This window comes from Tigriopus californicus, chromosome 12 (assembly GCF_007210705.1).
Source record: "Tigriopus californicus strain San Diego chromosome 12, Tcal_SD_v2.1, whole genome shotgun sequence".
Taxonomy (NCBI): Eukaryota; Metazoa; Arthropoda; class Copepoda; order Harpacticoida; family Harpacticidae; genus Tigriopus; species Tigriopus californicus.
In genome coordinates, this window is record NC_081451.1 from 5999370 (window position 1) to 6019428 (window position 20059).

Sequence of the window (20059 nt, forward strand, 5' to 3'; positions counted from 1 at the left end):
AACAAATAAAATGTTCATGCATTACCATGTCTTTGTTACCTTTATGAATCAATGGAGGTCTTACCTCCTTCTTCATTTCTTTATGTAACCCTTTTTTAACTGGACCTGTTTTGTCTTTTGTCTCTTCTAGGAATTTGGTTGTTGTTAGGGTTGGGTCTGGAATTGTTTGGGGGTTGCTAAAAGCACGAATACCAAGTATGTGTTGGTCAACCTAGATCACGGTCGCCATGCATTGCTCAAATCAAGTTCAACGAGAACAAGACACGAGACTTTGTGAAACTTAAAACTAGCTATGAAATGAATGGTGTTGACATGGAGAAAGTAAGTCGTAGACTGCTGTGTATTCAGGAGAAGCATAGTATTATGTACAGAGAAGAGAATGGTTGCGCTTAGGGCGCCCATCCCATATCCGTCGCAACATGTCGTGACTCTCAGAGTCCATTTTGTAGCATCATGCTTTTAGCTTGGCTTTCTCATGGCGATGCTTTAGTACGTATACAAGTATGCCTACATTTCGCTTCCATGCTCCATCCTCATTTAACTTGGGGCGGGTTTACACTAGGATGGAAAACCCAGGATTGAATTCGGTTTGAGGATTGAAGTAGTGTAAAGCTGCACTTAGTCAAGACCAATGGCCCTTCCTCCTGCCTATTCTTATGTCTCCGCCCTTGATTAGGCCGACCTTTGGCCAATCCGAAAAGACCTCCACTTGCCCTTTTTCGCCATTGACCAGCCGACTCTTCTGTCCGCGAGTCAGTAGCCAATCAACAAAGACTCTTGAAATCACGAATGTAGCTCAGAAACGACGACAATTTCGCTCTCGAAATCCTTTGTAAAAAATGAATATGAATAAAAAAAAGACTGCACCAAAATAGGACAAACATTGGCAAGATTTGAGAGCACATGATTTTGCATTTATTACCATATAGACACATCGGGTCCTATTTACCACTTGATCTTGAGTCCAATGAAACCTGGCTATCATTGAACATTTTCGTGATTATAAATCGTACGGACAAAGGCAGCAACAGTTCAAATCATTTTATTATCATGCAATCCCGTGTTCCAATGACAAAAGCTTGGTTTGGAGGTTTTGGACAACTTCATGACAATTCGCGGTCTTGATCCTTTTCCGCAAAGCCCTCACAAGTTTCTTCCGATACTTCTCGGGGGCAATGATATCGGGATCCCCTTCGAGCACGCCTCTGAATTCCGAGGGCAGAGTATCCATTATCTCCTGGCTCACGTCCATGCCAATATGTGTCTCCATGTGGATCCTCAAGTTGTATCTGGAATTAGAATTCGATAAAATACGGTCAAACGGGCACACCAGAGCTTGGAACCCGTCCCAATTTGAGAAGGGGGCATGTTGTTCCAGTCCAAATTGGAATTCGAACTCAACGTACCTTTGAACGTGAATGCCAGGACATAGAGGGCACTGATGACGGCTCGTTTTGTCGTGGATCTTCATATGGCGATAGATGGAATTTTCGTCCCCAAAAGCTTTTCGACATTTAAAACATATTGCGGTGGGCTTTTTTGTCTTTTCGTCCACAACAATTTCGTTTTGCTCTGCAAAAAAGGGGTGGATTAATGTCGACATATTCCTCTAACTCGATCACTACGTTTCAAAGGGAATGTCACTTTAAACTTGACAATCGCAAATCAATTGAAATACCCATCAGTTCAAAATAAAGAAAACTCACCATTCACTAAGTAAAAAACAAGACTGCCCGGGCACTTTCTTCTGGCTCGTCGTTGGCCCACCACAATGGACATTTCCTCGTCTTGGACAACAGGTTCCAGGGGCGCCTCAGGAGCAGGGACTAATTCAGTGGAAACATTTGGGTCAGGCAGCAATTGTCCGCCCAAGTCCTCTCTTTGATGCTCTGATCGAGTCTGAGCAATGGGGGGAATGATGGGATTCCGGGAGGCTCCATATTGTGTCATGAAATATTCCATGAGGACCTTGAACTGCAAACCGTGGAAGGCTTGCATCCAGGCTTGCTGCCCTGGAAGCAAGGGATGAAGGTTCCAGGGGTTGATCAAACCATTGAGGAATGGCACAGAATGATTCTGAGCAGGTTGCTCCCCTTGGTCCCCCCATTCCACGCCTCTGGGCGTGCTTGCAGACGCCTCAGAAGCTGCTCTAGCCTGATGAATCAAGTTTTGGAGGTTCGAATTAATGAGGCTCATCTTGAACTGATTTTGAAGGCAACGGGAGGGGAACACAAAATGGAAAAAGTGGACAAGTATGGAGTTGTTGTGATTGATAAGCTCACAACAAGGAGGCTGAATTGAATAATGTTACAACAGGAATGGTGTATTTGTGGAGCTGGAGAGTTCTTATCGATGGAAGCTCAAGAACAAGTTGTTGGTGATTGATGACGGGAGCGAAAATGCTAATGTTAGCCACAATGATCTTCGTGAACTGACTGATGGCTTGCCTATAGGTACTAGTTCGTTTTATACCTTAAAGCTCTGGGCTGCGTGCTGGTGTAGCCTGGTGTAGCCTAGCGTGCGCCCTTCACCGGCGCACTTGAGCAAGCCAGCTGGGTAGCTTGCGCAGCTTGCGCAGGGGAAAACGGATTTGGGCGACTAGCTCTCGTCCAGAGAGGTCAGCCCGAGAAGCTCATCGTGATCATCACGCTCAAAATGGATATTTTATTGCTGGAGAGGGCACGTGATTACAGTATTTCGGTTTGATATGAAATCACCAACTTCTTGTGACATCACATTTGGTTCTGAAAAGACTTGTGACCTTTGTGAAATGTTAGTTCACACATGAAAAGTATCGATAAAGATTTGATTTGTACGAATCATGTCAAAACAAGGATGCTCAGGGCCAGTACATGTCTTTGCACCAATCGTCATCATCATTATCCTTAGCTAGTTTTTGTTTGTTTGTTTAGAAATTGGTTAATTGTGCAAACATGTACATAACAAGTAAATGAAAATATAATGGCAATTACGTATTTATGATTTAGAAAATATGGATAAAGAAAGAACGAGATGCATTTCATTTTTGGTTGCCATGTAAGTACTTGATTTAGACGCCTGTTACCCTATCGGAATGATGTTAACCAAGAGATATTAAAAGACTTGGATATATTTCAGAGGTGGAGGAGAGGTCTTGGTCCGACCAGTAATCAAAGTCGAATGAATATTGAGGGATTTTTGGGGAACATATGAGTGTGCATGATGGACAAAGTAAAGTACGGGAAACATTTATCAGAGACGGCACAAATCCTTTTACTTGAAATCACTCCAACTCCCCCGTTGGAAACCTTCAAATCACTGTCAGGTTTTGAAAGTCAAAGTAAATGATACCAAAAGAATAGGAAAAAGTAGCATCACAAAAGGCTTCAAAGGTAGGTATTGGCAACTGGTCATGTCAATGCTCTGACAAATTGTTGAGTTCGCCAAAACATTTTACCCTCTCAAGATTTCAGAAGAACCCTACGGAGAAAAGCATTTCAAAATTACCGCCTCCCTCTCCCAGAACTCGGTTTGTGGGTCCTGAAGAACAACAAACATTCCATTGGAAAGCATGTGTTCGTTTGTCGTCAATGTCGTGTGATGGACGGATTTTTTTTTTTTGCGGACTTCCTTACCGCTAACAGGATTGGAATCCCAGCAGTTCAAGACGAGAAGATTATTCATTTTACTTTACTTTTATTTATATATATTATTTGATCGACCAACGAATTAGAATTGGCTGATCTGGCTAATCCTTGAATATAAGGTTGATCCGGAATTTTAGTCAAAAACTTGTCCAAGTCTGACTTAAATCTTGCTACTGGATCAACCCCTACATAAGCCCTACGAATATTTGAGGGCAGCAAATTGAATAATGAAGGAGCCCGAGAAAGAAGAGAGTAGGACTTCATTGTTTTAACTAGCCTGGATTCTCGAGGGCTTGAAGGTGCTCTCAAAACGCACATTAAGCCTCTGCGGGCACTACAATTGACCCTAAATCCTGGGTTGGGACAAAGCTCATGAATGCTTTTGAAAACGTACAATATCAGATACCTTTCGTACCTTCTCTGAATACTGTACAATCCCAACCTTTCTAACCTCTCCCAGTACGAGAGCTCTTTTTTTGTTCATGATCCGTGATGGTAGCAAGTGAACTTGAAGACCAAAAACGCGTGGAACTGTTGAAGGTTCATTCACAAAAGCTTCTTCTCTCGAATTCAATTTCTTTTTTATTTCAGAGACGGGGTGCGGAAAATTGGCTCCAACAATGTTCAAAACCTTGCATTCATTCAAACTTAAGAACGCACCCTTCAATCCCTGACAAAACACGATAGGAACGTCACGAGATGTATCCCTTGGATTTCAAGCGTCGTGAAGAACATTCCAACCTGTCTGACAGCCTTTCCGTCCACTCCGATTATTTGTTTATTATTTGTCTCCGTGAAAGTGAGACTAATTCCTCCAATCCAGATCGCCGGAATAAATCCGAACCCATGACAGATATGTCCGCTCCAGTATCTGCACAAAATACCATTTCTAGCGACCCTCCATCACAATTTCATTCCTGTTTTGAAGCTCGCTGAGAACAGACGCTTTTAGTGGGGTCAACACCATTCAGTGTTGATAATTCAAGTTTGCCATCGTTTCGAAATGATAAGGTGCAAGAGCTTTGTAACAAACACTTATCACCTGACACTTTTATCTCATTGTTCAAAAGGACTCTTACTTATTAAACCGATACATAGTACATATGATGATACTTTATAGATTAAATTTTTAATGGCTGAAAGCTTTTGTAACTGCCAAAACCAAATATATTTGGGTTCAAGTAATCACCATAACGTTAGAATATTGTAGTACATTGGCCATTTTACAACCTTTCTGGGTATTTTATACATTATACACCCAACTGGATAACAACATATGACAACGTGATGAAAATATCATTAGCTTCAATGTTGTTGATCTGAATACCAAGGTTTTAACAAAACTCAGACTTTTTGACCTACAGAAGAACTACATATTAGTACAAATATAGCACATATAAGTACACATATTTTCCCTTTTTTGATTTATTGATTGAATGTTGCATAAAGAGGCACTGAAACCGAAAATATTTAGACGCAAATTTATGAATGTGCACATAGCAATATATCAAATACCTAACCATGTTGAAGAAGAAATGTCATTTTTCCCCTCTTGATTTGTGCCATCCATTCTTCTCGATAGCTGATTGCACTCTATGAGTAAAATAATTGATCAATGACTATCCTGATTGGATGTTTGGATATTCAAAATTTTGAAAGGTTGTTTAGGTGTGCTCGCTATTTACAGATATTTACATTCCAGGACACAATCAAATCTGAGTTGGCTGAGATAGTGCATTGTTCCGCGTTCCAATTTGCTGCCCCTGTTGTGCATCCCGGCTCCTTTTTTTTATTCGCTCTAAAATCTACCAGATACCCAATTTAGTATGGACGCCAAATGTGGAATAATGTCAGATGGCATGACCAGTCAGTCGCCTGTCCCAATGGCAGGGAATATCATTAGATAGTTCCTCTCATGGATTTTATGATTGAACATCCTTGTGACATCCTTTAATTGTCCACAGTTTGTGGGGGAATGCAAATTTGGCAAGGTTGAGGAAATCCAGTGGACCAGTGGACAGCCGATTGAAAGATCAGGTTCCATACCCTTACCGCCCAATCAGCTTTCATACATCAGCTCTGACAGCGAGTCCCCCTGGCCAAAGTGCTGCCCCTGGCCAGCCCGCATCATCACTGTCTAACCCTTGCCTTCTCTATTGTCTTCCTACTAATGTAAGGTTGCGTGATTTTAAAACACCGTTCCGGGTGGCGAACACAGATAACCAACATATATAGATCGGCCGAAGGCGCTGATGTGGCATATCTTTTCACATCTGTCGCTGGGGGTCAAAAAGCTCCTTTCGCAGTCGAGATAATTTAGGGCAACTGTTGAGAAGTGTAAAGATCTGGGGATTAATACTAGTGTGCTCTCTGGTCCAACCATGAAGTAAGTGCCACCACGCCTTTACTGATAACCAGATGTTGGCGCCAAATATGTTTTGATATTACATATTTCTCTCCTTTCCAATTTCATGACAGTTTTAGCAAATGCATGTTGGACTAATGTGGTTTGAAGTAATGAGCCTTGAGAAGAAATAGTTGCAGGATCATGTTCTGGAAAATAACCACTAGATGGCAATACCCCAAAGGTCAACAAACAAATTCGAACAGGCTATGATAATCAGCTTGTGAGACCACAGAATCTCCGGTTTTATTAAGATGCGACTGCAAAAATAGTTTCGGTTTCAGCTATGGAACCTATACTACATTTTTCAATCATTTTGAGATTACTGCATTGATTGTGGCAAAAAAGCAATGACCATTTAAATTGCTCACAAGGTTGAGTGATTCCATAATTTTCTTGACGATCCGTCGAGAGGGGAAATGAGAGGTTATTATATTCCGGGTCCTGCGCCTAGAAACTTTTATGAAAGGAAATAATGTTTTCTATCAGTTCAGCCGGAAAAGAAAGGCAAAAAAAAATGAAAATGAAAATCCCCAAAAATACAAGATTGTGATTACCTTTGACAAACCAGCCAAAATAAGCCAAGAGATAGGTTAGGCATATCGAAATCTGGCAAAGGAGACTTCAGAATAAAACAGGGCTTTATTTCTTACTTGCCAGTTTCTACTTTATTTGGAAGCCTTTCCTTGTGTTTCAGATCAGCAAACCTATGCTCTCAGGTCTATTTTGCTCAAGAACATCAAGAAGAGAGCAAAAAATATGTTTATTCATATGATATGACCTCTTTACCTAAGGCAAAGAGTTGTGAAGCAAACTACACACTAGGCTGATTCAAGTTAACCCATGAAGACATATAGAGATGTTTGAATTGATTTGCCAAAAAAATGCAATTTGTCTTCTTTCTTGCCATCTTTGGGGCTTACATAATTTGTTCTGCCTGAATTTCTAACCATTTTCATCCCTCATTGATAGGTTCTAGGAGCAGGACTCGGTATATAGTAACCTCACAATACTGCTTTTGACGGATCGTCAAGAAACCGTAGAAGCAATCTAAAAGGTCATTACTTTTTTTGTTATAATCAATGTAATCGTCTCAAAATGAGGGAAAATGTAGTATGGGTCCTCTAGCACAAACAGAAACGAGTTTTGCAATCGCATCCTAGTATAATCGGAGATTATGTGGTCCCAAAAGCTCTTTAATGATTCCTGTCTGAATTTGGCTGTTGACCTTCGGGGTACTGCCATCTAGCGGCTATTTTCCAGAACTTAATCTTGCAGCTGTTTCTTCTCAAGGTTCTTTGTTGAACGATGTCCCATAAATGCGAACAATTTTGTTTATGCTGAGTTGGAAGCATTGAATGAGATTCAATCATTTTTACCAAGACTGTGGCGCATCCTGGCTAGCTCATACAACTGAAATCCGAACCGGTACTTTACACGTCTCTACAGTGCAAATCTTAATCATTGACAGTGCGTCCAAATTCTGAATAGAAGCCCCAAATACAGCTTCTTGCCAAGCAATGGCTCTTCAATGGTACCCTTCATAAACGGGTTTGAGGAAGTTATCCCAACAAGGGCAATCAATAGAATATGTAATTTTTTGTACAAAAGTCGGAACCTTTTTTGAGATGTTAAGTGGGTTGTGCCCAAAAAGTATGTGTTTTTATTAACTACCTCTCTATATATGTTTATGTGTACGTATATTAGCAAGATTAGCCTGGCAAAGTAACCTAGTACTTCAAAACCAAGAACTATTAGGCAAATAATGCCATTTGCATCTAATGGATGAGAGTGACTGAGAGGGATGAATAAGCAAGTATAGATTGGTTAAAAATGTAATGCCCTAAAAACGTAAATGGACCTTTTTTTCCTACCTCGTCATTGTTAGAAATGGTGCAATGTACATTTCCAATCGTCACAAAGCCACTTACCCGAGTCTAGCCATGGAAGAGACTAGAATTGTACGCTATAAACTATTTGACATAACCTCTCTTACCCTTAGGTTTTAGCATAGATGGGTTTTAACATTAATTTTTTGTAATTGAATAAGTGCCAGTAAATTAGCGTGTTCACCATTTTGGCATGCAAATTTTTCATTTGCTTTACTATTGAACAAAATGTATTTGCCGCTGTTAATTGGAGTCACAAGACAAACAGCCATGGCTGGAACTATTTCGAAAGGAATTACGACCCTAGGGAATCATGGCCAGGCCAGAGGAGTGGGCTCGTTGCTATACCATAGGAGCTGTAACCCACAATTTGGCATTGGCGTACGTCGAGATCACGTTAAAATGTTTGACACTAGGGTAAGCTAGGGAGAAGATGTCCCAACAAAGCGTAAAGCCGCACGGCGTAGACCTGCTATTATGGGCAAAACAACGCCTTGCATTGACACCTTGCCATGTCTTGCTCATCTTTTCTCATGTATTGAAGCCTACTCTTCGAGACCACTTGAACCTGATATTGATGGAAACCTTCACATGGGCATTAATAACTTCAAGCAATTTGCTAACGGTTTCTTTAGGGTTGACCAGATTTAGGGGCAGACTCTTAGATTTTGGAAATTTTAGGGAACAACACAAGTTCCAAATTAGCTTCCTTATCGCACCTGTTGTAGCCGGTTTAACGCTCAGGTTGTTTCAAACAGGCAATCTAGCTTCTTGTAGATCAAATTAGAACTGTTGCTGAAGTAATACCAGAGTCTGGAGTTTTCGCAAGCTATTCATTGGGTCATCCTGGGATTCTAGGTACTCTCCCCCCACCCGACCTCTGACAGCCAAATAAACCCTGACTTATGCCATTGAAAGGTGACGGTCTTTGTTTTCATTTATCTCTAATTGTATGTATAAATGTTGCAAAACTTTGTTATCAGATTTTCTTCTTCGTTATTTCTCATGGCATCTTCGGAGGTTTGAAGCCTTTGGGTGGAGTGAGAGGTGGCGTTGAGTGTCAACGATTTTCCTTGTAACGGAGATTTGTGCCAGATTCGGTGCTCCAAGTGCCCCCAGCATTTCAGCAAATTTCCAGCATTTGCGGCCACACCTTCGTTTGCCATAGTCCAAACTATGCTCGGGATGGACATTGCAAACACCTTCATCTTGTAGCCATGAAGTTAGTTCGCTCTAGCCTGCATCCTGACCACGATTACCGCGGAACCACAAATACGCTTGGCCCGTATGATGTCACCGAAGAACAATTGGTTGAGATCAACGACAATCAAGAGGGTGAGACTAATGTGGACTTCGAAGATGCAGACCCATGGGAAAATGGAATGCAATGAGTAGAAGTAAAGACGAGGAACTATTGAAACCTGAAGAAAAGTCACAGAAAGACATAACAAATAATACCAGTCATGAAGCAGAGCTTAATGAATAGATATTTCGTTCTATTTTAAGGCGTTCTTTCTAAAACTGGAGAGCGTTTGATTGAAAGTTCATTTACAACTCTCAGACCCGTGATTGCAAATGAAGATCCGATTCCTCCCACAATTATTCCAAAACTGGATGGCAAAAGGAGAAGGAACCGCGTTCCGTCGCTGTTCCCGAAGAATCCTGAGGAACGCAAAGACATGATGCTCCAATGCAAGCCTGTATCACTCCGAAAAGAGCTCTTGGAACAATGTGGTAAGGCTGCATTAAACGAAGTGTGGTTGGTTGTGCTTGTCTCTCAATCAAAAAAACGTTCTACAATGTGCCACAGGCCCAAGCATTGAACAGAAGTCATTTCTTGAACAATGCGAGAACGCTAGAGTACTTGGATGTCCGCGGCTTGTAACCAGGGTGGGCATTTCATTTTTGGACACCAAACCTTTAAAACTGCATCTCTAAATGAAATTCTACATGAAACCTATCATGTACTTCAAAAATTGCTCATTGATGGTTCCTAGAGCAAAATAAGTCTTTAAAACCTTTGCCATTTACCTTTAACATACCCAAAAAAGATATTTGAAAGACAGGTTCTTAACTCTTTCTTTTCTTACCTTAGATTAGAAAGTAGGCAAGAAGCAAAGTCCCCCATTTAGTAGAATACAGATGGTGCAAAGCATGCAAAAACTGGAATAGCTAAATATTATATTCTGGTGATTTAGCTTCATTTATTCAACATTATGAATTTTTTTTTAAACAATATTTTTATTTAAAATCATCAATCATAAAACTCATTAAGTAGAGTAACTAGAGTAACGTGGATGTCCGCGGCTTGTAGCAGCATGGCCGACACCAATAAAACATATTTGGGTACATCCCATGCAACGTTGCCAAAAGTGGTTCCATGGGACAATTTTGAGCTTTGAACTCAACCATAATTGTGGACGAGTGGACGGGTTCTAACTGTCAGTCGCCATCTGATTTGTGATTATATCGAAATACTTGAATTTTATTCTTAGAAACAATATTTAAAACGTTATCGTGCCTTTTTTCATGTTATGAACTGCAGGACCTCACAAAAGAGTCATCCAAGAATCCATCTGTAGACCAAGCCAAGAAGGACGAAATGCTTGGAGACTTCCGCTCGGGCATTTAGCTGCTCATTCTTATTATATCGGATCGTAGTTAAGCCACTTCAAAAAATCAATTAGGTATGACTCGCAGGAACTCGGAGGGCAAATTTCAGCAAGATCGGGGATGTACAGGGTTGCCACAAAGTTCGCTGGCCATAAGTTTCAGTATTTTTATATATCCAAAGGGGCTCAAATTGGCAAGTTGGATTAGCCCCAAAATTTTGGAGGAAAATACCTTCTAAAGGTCTTATAAGAATGTGGAGCCACTTGAAAGAGGATTAAGGGCTACAGGAGATATTACCATTAAAGCTGTGCTTGCCACCCTCATGAGAATGTAGGGGCCCTGAAGGCTTCAGTTGATGAGGCTTGGAGGGATATGTCCAAGAACTTTCTTATCAAAACCTGCAGGACCATCAGGCCGAGGATTGAGGCCATGCTGGAGGCCAATGGTGGCCAATAGTGGCCATTTTGAATGGTAACTATTAATAGTTACATATTTAACATATTTCCAACGTTCTAGAGCTTGCACGTTTGTTTTTTCTTATTCATCTACACCACATCTATACTCATCATCTGGATGTTTTTGAAATATTTTCACGATTTCCTTCCTCACCCTGAAGTTGTCCATGCGAAAACTATGTGAAATAATTTTGGAGATAGAAGGCGATTGTGAAAACTTGGAAAGCAGGTTTTGTTACTTACGATTAGGACGTTCCGCAAAACTGTTCTGCTTCAAAAGAGGGTGTTACGCATCAGTTGACTTTCCGCAACCTCTCACGTTAGTTGCGTCATGGGAGGCATAAAAAGGAGAGTGTCATACTTTCATAGTTGTAAAGGATGACTTTTAAGCTAGAGCCTAGGGCAATTCTTGCGAATTATTTCAGCAAAAAAGAATGACAACACAGCTAATGAGCTCTGATGAGGCATATGTCACATTAAACAAGGCAATGTTACTTTTTTTCATAATTTCTCATAAGTAATGTCCCCCGTGGGTCCTTCGAGCTGAAACTCTAACCAAATTTGCCCACTTTCCTTTTTTCGGTTTGGTTTTCACGGGCTTTTCTAACTGCTACAAAGAATGTTTGGAATACTTTTAAGATGAAAGGTTATACTTTGTCTATTGTTTACCCTTTGCTATTTATATGATGAATGGTTGTAGGAGTCAGATGACGATATATCCTCGGGTTAATTCAGATGACAAACACTAGAATTGAAATCGTAGTAAGTTTTTCTCTCTGCTGTGTCATGTCAAATCATAAATACATTCATTCATAGGGATTGAAATCCTACAATGGTCTACCAACGAGTTGGATTTGGTAGACTCTAGTCAGTCCTTCAATGTAGGGCTGATTTGCATGGCTAAGTAAAAATGTGCTCAAGTGCTAGTTTAAATATGTTACCATATAAACAACGTCTACGTATTCCCTAAGAATATTAGAGACCGATTACAAGTGATCATTATGAATGCTTATCATTATCAGGCCAATATAATTTACATAGTTTATTGCTGTTCTTGCGCATGCTCTAAAGAGCGACTTGAACTAAAGCAAGCTGTCTTTTCAAGAGTTGCTCCATGACATGACGTACCAAAGCAAAAGTGCAAATGCAGTTTCAGGCCGGTGGGAAAAAAGACAAAATCGTTTGCAACTACTTTATCGAGAAAACAATTAGTAATTAGATCCAAGGGTGACACAGATCTTAGATATGTTTTCTACATTCTCGCCTAACATATGAATTCTTTAGTTCAAAAATATGAAGATAATGAATTGAGAGGGCTGAGGCAGCCCTCATATGGATGCGATTGAAATGAGAGGTGGCGGGGTATTTATTTATTCTGCTGTCTTGCTGTCTTGTTTACCTGTTTGGGCCAGAAGAGAAATCTTGCGTGCTCGTTTGACATTGAACACGACGCTGTCCATTTGCTGGAAGAGAACAGGATGAAGTTATGCATTGAACTGGATGATAAAGCTCTTCATCTTCCCATCCTCACGGTGGGGATATAGCTCAGTGGTAGAGCAATCGGCTGCAGTCTGATAGGTCCATGGTTCAACTCCGTGTGTCCCCTTGATGATGATTCTTTTCAATTTTATGTTGAGGAATTTTGTTTTCTTTGGTTTCCTTTTCGTGTGAAAGAGCAAACGTGTGAAAGCAAAACTCTTGAGTCCCTCTTCCATAACACTAGTCAGCCCAAATTTTTGATCGGTTTTGTTCACATATGAAGGCAATGATGTCGAGAAAGATTCCTCAAGAAGCGACCTCCGTTCTACGTATATGGCAGAAAACCTTAAATTTAGTGTTTTTAAAGTAGTTTTTTGGTAGTGATTCTATTCCTGGGTATGAACTTCATCTCCGAATACAGCATCTACCCCGGATAAGGATAAATTGAACCGTTTTGAGGCCTTCTGGAAACAAGTTCTGTTCGGAAAGGTACTAAATTGAGCCTGAGGCTGAATCGTTGACCACTTCCTTTTGTGGCTCGTTCAGTTCCGTCTCTGAATGCCTTTGATGTCCATTGGTGTCACAAATTTATTTGTTAAAAACCTACGCTCTCAATATTAGTTGCCATGCTATCAACAGATCTCAAGACAGCCATTTTTCCCTGTTGCCATCAACGTGCAAGAGTAACAAGCATGATTTGTTTGTCCATACGTAGGTTGTCCACAGATTAGTCTTGTAACCAAAATGTTTCTGGACTAGATCTTAGGACATCTCAGATTATTCATGTGTATAAGCAGTGTCATGAAGAGAATGCAATAAAAGGCAGCTTGAATTGAAGCAAGCCGTCTGTTCAGAAAACCCTCTTGAAGAACATTCTTCATGGGACGCGCCATAGCAAAAGTACGAATGGAGGCAGGCCCGTTGGAGAGGAAATGAAATGGACCGGTTGCTTTACAAGCACAATTTAGTTTCTAATTTTCCCACAGGTATGCAATCGGCTTAGTGGTCTAGGGGTATGATTCCTGCTTTGGGTGTAGGAGGTCCCGGGTTCAAATCCCGGCTGAGCCCACCGTTTTAATTGATCCCCTCACCAAATAAGGATAAGTCCTCGGAGACAATTGCATGCATGCCCTACAGAATGGGATTAGTAAAAGTTTCCTTGATTATCTGAAATAGTGCTCTAAAATAGTCATGTTTGGTTTGAAAGAAGACTATAATGGGTTTATGATAGGGGTCGGAAAAATAGTTTGTTAGTTTTGTCAAACTAATTTGTTTTTAGGTTATGAAAGTGAACCAAAATACGACAAAGATAAGTTATAAAATGATGAAAGAAGTTGCCATTTGTTTGGTAATTCAAAAGTTTTGGTGGTTTTCGGCTTAAAAATTGCGTGATTATTGTATTTCGCAATTTCTTTTGCTCTTTGGGATGAGTGATACTGAGGATTGAGCCTGTCAGCAAAGCCAGCCATCACATCACCTAATTCCAAATTATGTGAGGCATTTTCATATTCGGTATCAGTTTGTATCTTCAGCTGTGGGTGTGGTTAGCGTCTAAAAGTTTCCTTTGTAGAAAGGTCGAATCTCAAAGCAGACTCATATGTACGACTTTTAAGTGAGGTTTAAATTAAGAAACATCCTAAATTCGGGGTCCAGGACAAATTAAGTGAATAGTTAACAAAACAATAAAAACAAAAACAATGAAAATCATGGTGCTAGATTCTCACAACATGATGGTGTTTTTTTCAAAGATATTAGTCTTTTTCATTGAGGGGAGGGAACGCCCTCTGCTTCGTCAAGGTGCCAACCATTCAAGTTCTCTGTGGATAAAATTACGAACATTGATGGCATTTAATTAAATAGGAAATTGTATTCTGTAAGATCGATAAAACGCTAACGCTTTTGCAATCCTCCTTTCCCCCCACAAAGTTGTATTAGGAAAAGCATTTCATTTCGCAAGTTTTTGATGACTAAGTTTAAAAACGTCACTTTTGCTACTGTGGCAATAATTTAATGAAAAAGAATGATGATGCAAAGGTGCTGATATGCAACAAGTACGAGGGTACTGTCCCTTTACCGGTACTGAGTTCATATATTCTATAATAATTGAAAAATTGAAAAATGATCATTGAACATTATAACATCTTTTCAAGTGGCATATCTTCATTGTAGAATTGACAAAGTAGAAGTCAGTTATTTGTTGGCGAATATCCGGTTTCGTCACCCTGTTCAGTTTCTCCTTTCAAAACTACCGCGAAACAAAATGGTAGACCAATACGCAGCCATAAAATCTTTCGTCAAAAAACCGGCGACAGAATCCCTCAAATTTTTGAAAGAGTCCTATGGGGAAGTTGCACAATCAGTATTTCATGGGAGGAACAGAGGTGGAGTCCGTCAAACATCCTCATGACCTCGGCATCCTCGTGAGTGACAACCTTAAAGGAACCATAGTAAGAAATGGCAAACGCCGTCTTCGGACAAGTCAAGATATCGTTCTCGTTCCGAACGAAGGAAACCTTTCTGGGAATATACAAAACATACGTCCGCCCCCACCCCTTGAGTTTGCTGTTCAGTCATGGACTTCCTGGTTGAAGACGGACATTGAACAACTGATTGAGAGAGTGCAGAGGAGGGCAGTGAGAATGATGATGCCTGGGATTGAAGGATCCTACCATCAGAAGATGCTCGAGCACCTTGGACTGACCACCCTCGAGCATAGACGAGAAAGAGGCGACGCCACTCTGGCCTTCAAGATTATGAGAGGTCCCGATGCGGCAGACTCCCGCCAAACATATCAGCGTGTCAATCACGAGGTAGAAACAAGGAGTCAACCAACCTCTAGGCAACCTGGTCGTCCCCAAAGTTCATCTTGATGTCCAAAATCACTTTTTTCTATTAGATCAGTGCATACCTGGAATAGCCTACCGGCAATTGCCCGACAATCTCAATCAGTCAATGAATTTAAGATTGGTTTTGACAGGCATATGGCATCCAAATAATTTCATGCTTTCCCTCACGGTATACCAATACTGCATGTACCATATTAGTGCTCCTCCTTTACCCTTTCTACATTTTGCATATAGCCTCTGACGGTTTCTTAAGATTAAATGCACTTTATATCACTTGATATCACGTTATTGGTTTCCTTCAAGGTATTGCGAGTTTAAAAGTGGACAAGAGGATTTTTTGGTCCAAGCAGGACAAGCATGAAAAGTATTCTTTGTCCATTTAATTGCTTGTAAGTCTTTGTATGACAATTGTATTCAAAATTATACTCAAGTCTGACCATTAAATTGATGATTAGACCTTCGAAAAAAAGGCAAGCGCCTAAAACCTAGGTTTCACTTTTTTCATCAAATTTGAGATAAACTACCAAAATCGCCATTTTGCGAGAAATGCCATTTTCTATCTTTTTGGGCGTTTTCCTCGATAAATCAATTAATATGAATCGAACTTGAATGTTGATTTGCTTGTTGTGACCGTTTATGGGCTCATTTTGTCACTAGTTGCTCAAAAAGGAACATTGAAGAAAGCTACCAATCTAAATGACAGCATTTGATCATGAAAAAAGGCGGAATTTATGAACTCGGAAGGGTTGTTGAACTTTTGCTTGTTTATTTTTATTTCGCCGCTAGCTAAAACACATCATCCTTGAGAACTGAACAGGGATAACGCGATAACACCAGTCCAAACAAACAAGACTGCAACAATATCTTAGAAGTGCGTAATTATTTGCTGCCAAAGTCAATTTCGAGGGAAAGGACCCCTTGCATGATAGTAGAAATGCAGTCTTTTCAAGCTGCATTGTTTCAAGTGACTGAAGCAACTTACTTGAAATTCTAAAAGTACCTATTGATTCATTAGTTGTTACCTTTCTGTTATTACATAATCTACTAAACCCAACAAATTTGAAATATTTTGTGCAATGTAACCTGCCATTTAAAAGAGATAAATATCTTTCAACATTTAGGATGATTTGTCTAACTTGCCAAAGATTGAAGAAGAATATTTTTACTAACAGCTTTCATCAGGAATCTAACTAACTGAGCGGTTCAGAATTGCATGCTGGTCTAAAGTACCCATAATTGTTCCCCCTAAATAATTTATTTTAGTCCAATTGAAAGCATAGATGGGACGGGTTTGAGTGCTATATATGTTTCTCTTTATTGAATCGGTTGTTATACTAATGCTACTGTTCAATCAATGATGAAAGATCAAACATCTAGTTTCCACCTTTCTTGGGCAAGTTTCATTAGGCGATTTTTTGCCTTTCTTTCCAAGTTTTATTGTTTGCAGATCTTTTGTCCCTCTCATGGTCAATTGAGTATGAAATCGCTCAATAAACCAATATTCATCGTTGCATCATTGGGCAAAGATTGTCCAAGATATCAGCTGGGACAGATGTCACGGAAAAGCACGTGGGATTTAAAGAGCAGGCATGCAAATATACGCAATACGCATATTGACTTGCCTTGAAGTTACTTAATAAGTGGTGCCAGTTGAATGCCCTAAATAAAACACTGTCAACATTTTTGGTTATTAATACTGCTTAAAGAAGAGTGCCTTAAAAACATCCAGGCAACATTTCTAGTAATTTGGTGCACTTGATATGAAACGATGCTTCCCACTCTTGAGCAGGGAGTGTGTAAGTGCATGTGGCAAAGATTTTAAGGCAATGGATTTGTCATGTTTTTTTGTGACAATTTCCTATTGCTCTTTGCGACCCAGTGTAGATTCGATCTATTATCCTGTATTAGAAGAGTGCGAGAGTGAGTTCAGCCTACCATTGCGGTGGAGTTTTGAGCCTTCAATTCCGTTCCAAATCAACACTTTCGTATTGATCCCAGATCCAACCCAAACAGATTTGAACGAAAACACGTGCCTCTTAGAGCTCCAGATGCCTCGGGATATTTTACGAGAAGCGAATGAAAATCGCTCGAAAGAGGGGGATGCGATTCAAAATTCTGTGATTTTCTTTTGTCCCTGGAGATTTCTTGGTGTTCCAAAATGTGTAGACGTAAACTTGCACAATGTGATTGGAAATTTAAATCGAAAATATACGATTGTATATTTTTAATAAAAGTCTTATAGAAAGGGAACTAGTATAGTCCCAGCATCATTTCACATTTCTCGAAAAGCCTCATGGTCAAGATTAGTATTGTCGCTCCCATCACCACTCACTCACCAGTAACTTGCTTTTGTGCCTCCATCGATTAGAACTCGCCAGTCCAACAAATGTACCATTCCTGTTGCAAAATTAGCCAGTTCGCACACCCGTCTCCCTTCGAGCAAAGAAACCACAGCAATTCTACATTCGCCAATCTTTTCCATTTTGCGTCCCTGCCTGTTTTGTTCCCTTCAATTCAAGATGAGTCAAATTACTGCCAATCTTCAAAATTTGATGCATCAGGCCCATGCAGCGTCTGCAGCGTCTGCAGCGCTTGCAAGAGGATCTAGAGGTGTGGAATGGAAACAAAGGGCGCAATCTGCTCTGATGCCCTCAGTGCCATTCCTCAATGGTTTTGGTTGTCCGTAGAATTTCTACTGAAGGTACAGCTAACATATCTTTGATAATTGATATTCTGCACTTTTAGTCTGATGTGCCCTTAAGTGTGTTTTAAGTGTCATTATATTTCCTATTTTTAGAAAACAGAATTTGAACTTCTTGATTTACCGATATCAAAAACCGTCTTTAAAAGTCTTGAGAGCATAATTTCAAACGATATGTTTCTGTAGCTCTCAATGAAAAGGTAAGCTATGAGATTGGAAAGGGAAAGCACAATGAACATACGTATCAAGACAGTTTGAGCAGAATTTGCCGGTAATATCCGACTACACGTAGTAATATTGTTTTTTACACGTTCGTACACACATAAACCTGATGCTCTGTTTATGATCCCACCCCCTTCTTGCATTGACAAATTAAATGTCAACATTTGTTCGATTAAGGGTACATTTTTCATTGGTCAGTTTGAGTTTGTAATGGGTAGACAAAGTGACTTGGAAGCTACTTATCCAAGGTATATTATCGTTGGAAAATGAAAGCCGATCCAGATAGAATCTTCGGTTTACCTTCTCCTTTGGCTTCACAATGACGTAACTGTTAACGTTGCAATCATTGTAGAGTGCTTGTTCCACTTACCCTGTTTTACTTAACGTTTTTTATTACAATGAATCTCGGCAAGACTGGAGAAGGGAAATTTGTTTGTTGCATGTGGGATGCTCTCCCAATCACTTCAAGTATTTAAGACACGATAATACCACCAGTTATACCACAACGATCGGAAAGACTTGAAATCATCATATCAGTTTCATTCAACTTTAGATCACGTCAATTGGATCAAACACCTCACGACTTGGTCAAAACTTGACACCACAATTGGATAGTGACTTACTTTGCACACGGCCACGACAAATTAGTTTCATACGGTTCTGACTAATCATCTTGATATGATTATTTTTTCATTTCTTAAAAGGCATAAAACTTGCTTTCTTACTGCATGATTTGGATGATTTAAATGATACGCTTAAGCACATTTCAACAGGAAGTTGATTTGACTTGTGAGTCGCAATTCTGCGAAAGAATATCATAGTTCAAGCAGACGAACCAGAACAGCATCAATCATTCATTCCCGTCAGTTTTGTGCCGACTGATGGTTCATCTCTTTGACAGTCTGCGAACACCTGGATTCGTTGTCTCCCAAGTTCATAGCTAAAAGCTCAAACCTTGTTGATCAATCTTGAATTTGAATCCGTTAAGAATTTGCAGCGACAACGACATCTGATTGAGTACAAAAAGAATCAGAGTAATCGCATAAAAGTGATGCACATGAAGTGCCGGATTGGCGACAAGGAAGTAGATTAAGTTTCTTTATTTGTACTTACAAAAGCTTGATTTTCATCGAATATTTTGACCAATGCTCAACCTTAGCAAATCTTTTCCAATGCTTCCCAGATATGCTTGGTTACAAGTTAACATCTTGATCATTTTCCCCGATTCCTTGATAAATCTTTTAGGACTCCAGTAATCATAGAAGAAGTTTCAAGGTCTCATTCAGGTTTTGTTTCAATGAAAGCAAATAAAAGTGAACACCTTAAGATGCCATTTTCATACCAATTTGAGTGCATCATCAATCATTGAAGAATGACGGGAAAAAAACATTATGCTCGACAAATCTTAACGAAGTGATTTTGTGGATTCATTTAATCAAAGAACAAAAAGCCTTGCCTGGCTATTTAAAGTACTATAAATAATTCAAAATACGACACTCCATCTACAGAATACACGAAATGAATTGACCAGCTGAAATCAAGGGATAACATCCACTTTATCCAATAGCCATGTTCAAATTGGCACTATAAATGTATCGTCAGCAGTTTAAAGGGCCAAGTTTGATTTAGGGCCACCTTCAAACGCACGGTGACAAGCGTGCCGCCAGTGGCAAATATCTTATTCAAGGACTCTCATTTAGCGTCTCTTTGCCATTTCCTAATTGATTAAGGCTACAAAATAATGTACACTTTGAAATGAGTTATCACACATGCATTTACTTTGAGCTCGCATCAGAATGATCCATCACAGAAGGAACCTACACA

General features: G+C 39.9%; 1 protein-coding gene and 2 non-coding genes across 3 annotated transcripts; 2 read left to right on the forward strand and 1 right to left on the reverse strand.

Moving 5' to 3' along the window:
* Positions 1-915: 915 nt before the first annotated feature.
* LOC131891659 (uncharacterized) lies at positions 916-2423 on the reverse strand. Its single transcript, XM_059241287.1, has 3 exons — positions 1707-2423; positions 1407-1572; positions 916-1289 (listed from the first exon to the last, which is right to left on the reverse strand). The coding sequence occupies exons 1-3, from the start codon at positions 2194-2196 to the stop codon at positions 1049-1051; spliced, it is 897 nt and encodes a 298-aa protein (XP_059097270.1). The 5' UTR covers positions 2197-2423; the 3' UTR covers positions 916-1048.
* Positions 2424-12521: 10098 nt separating this feature from the next.
* Positions 12522-12593, forward strand: Trnac-gca (transfer RNA cysteine (anticodon GCA)). The gene has a single exon. It is a non-coding gene; the product is annotated as a tRNA-Cys (tRNA).
* Positions 12594-13462: 869 nt separating this feature from the next.
* Trnap-ugg (transfer RNA proline (anticodon UGG)) lies at positions 13463-13534 on the forward strand. The gene has a single exon. It is a non-coding gene; the product is annotated as a tRNA-Pro (tRNA).
* Positions 13535-20059: the final 6525 nt, after the last annotated feature.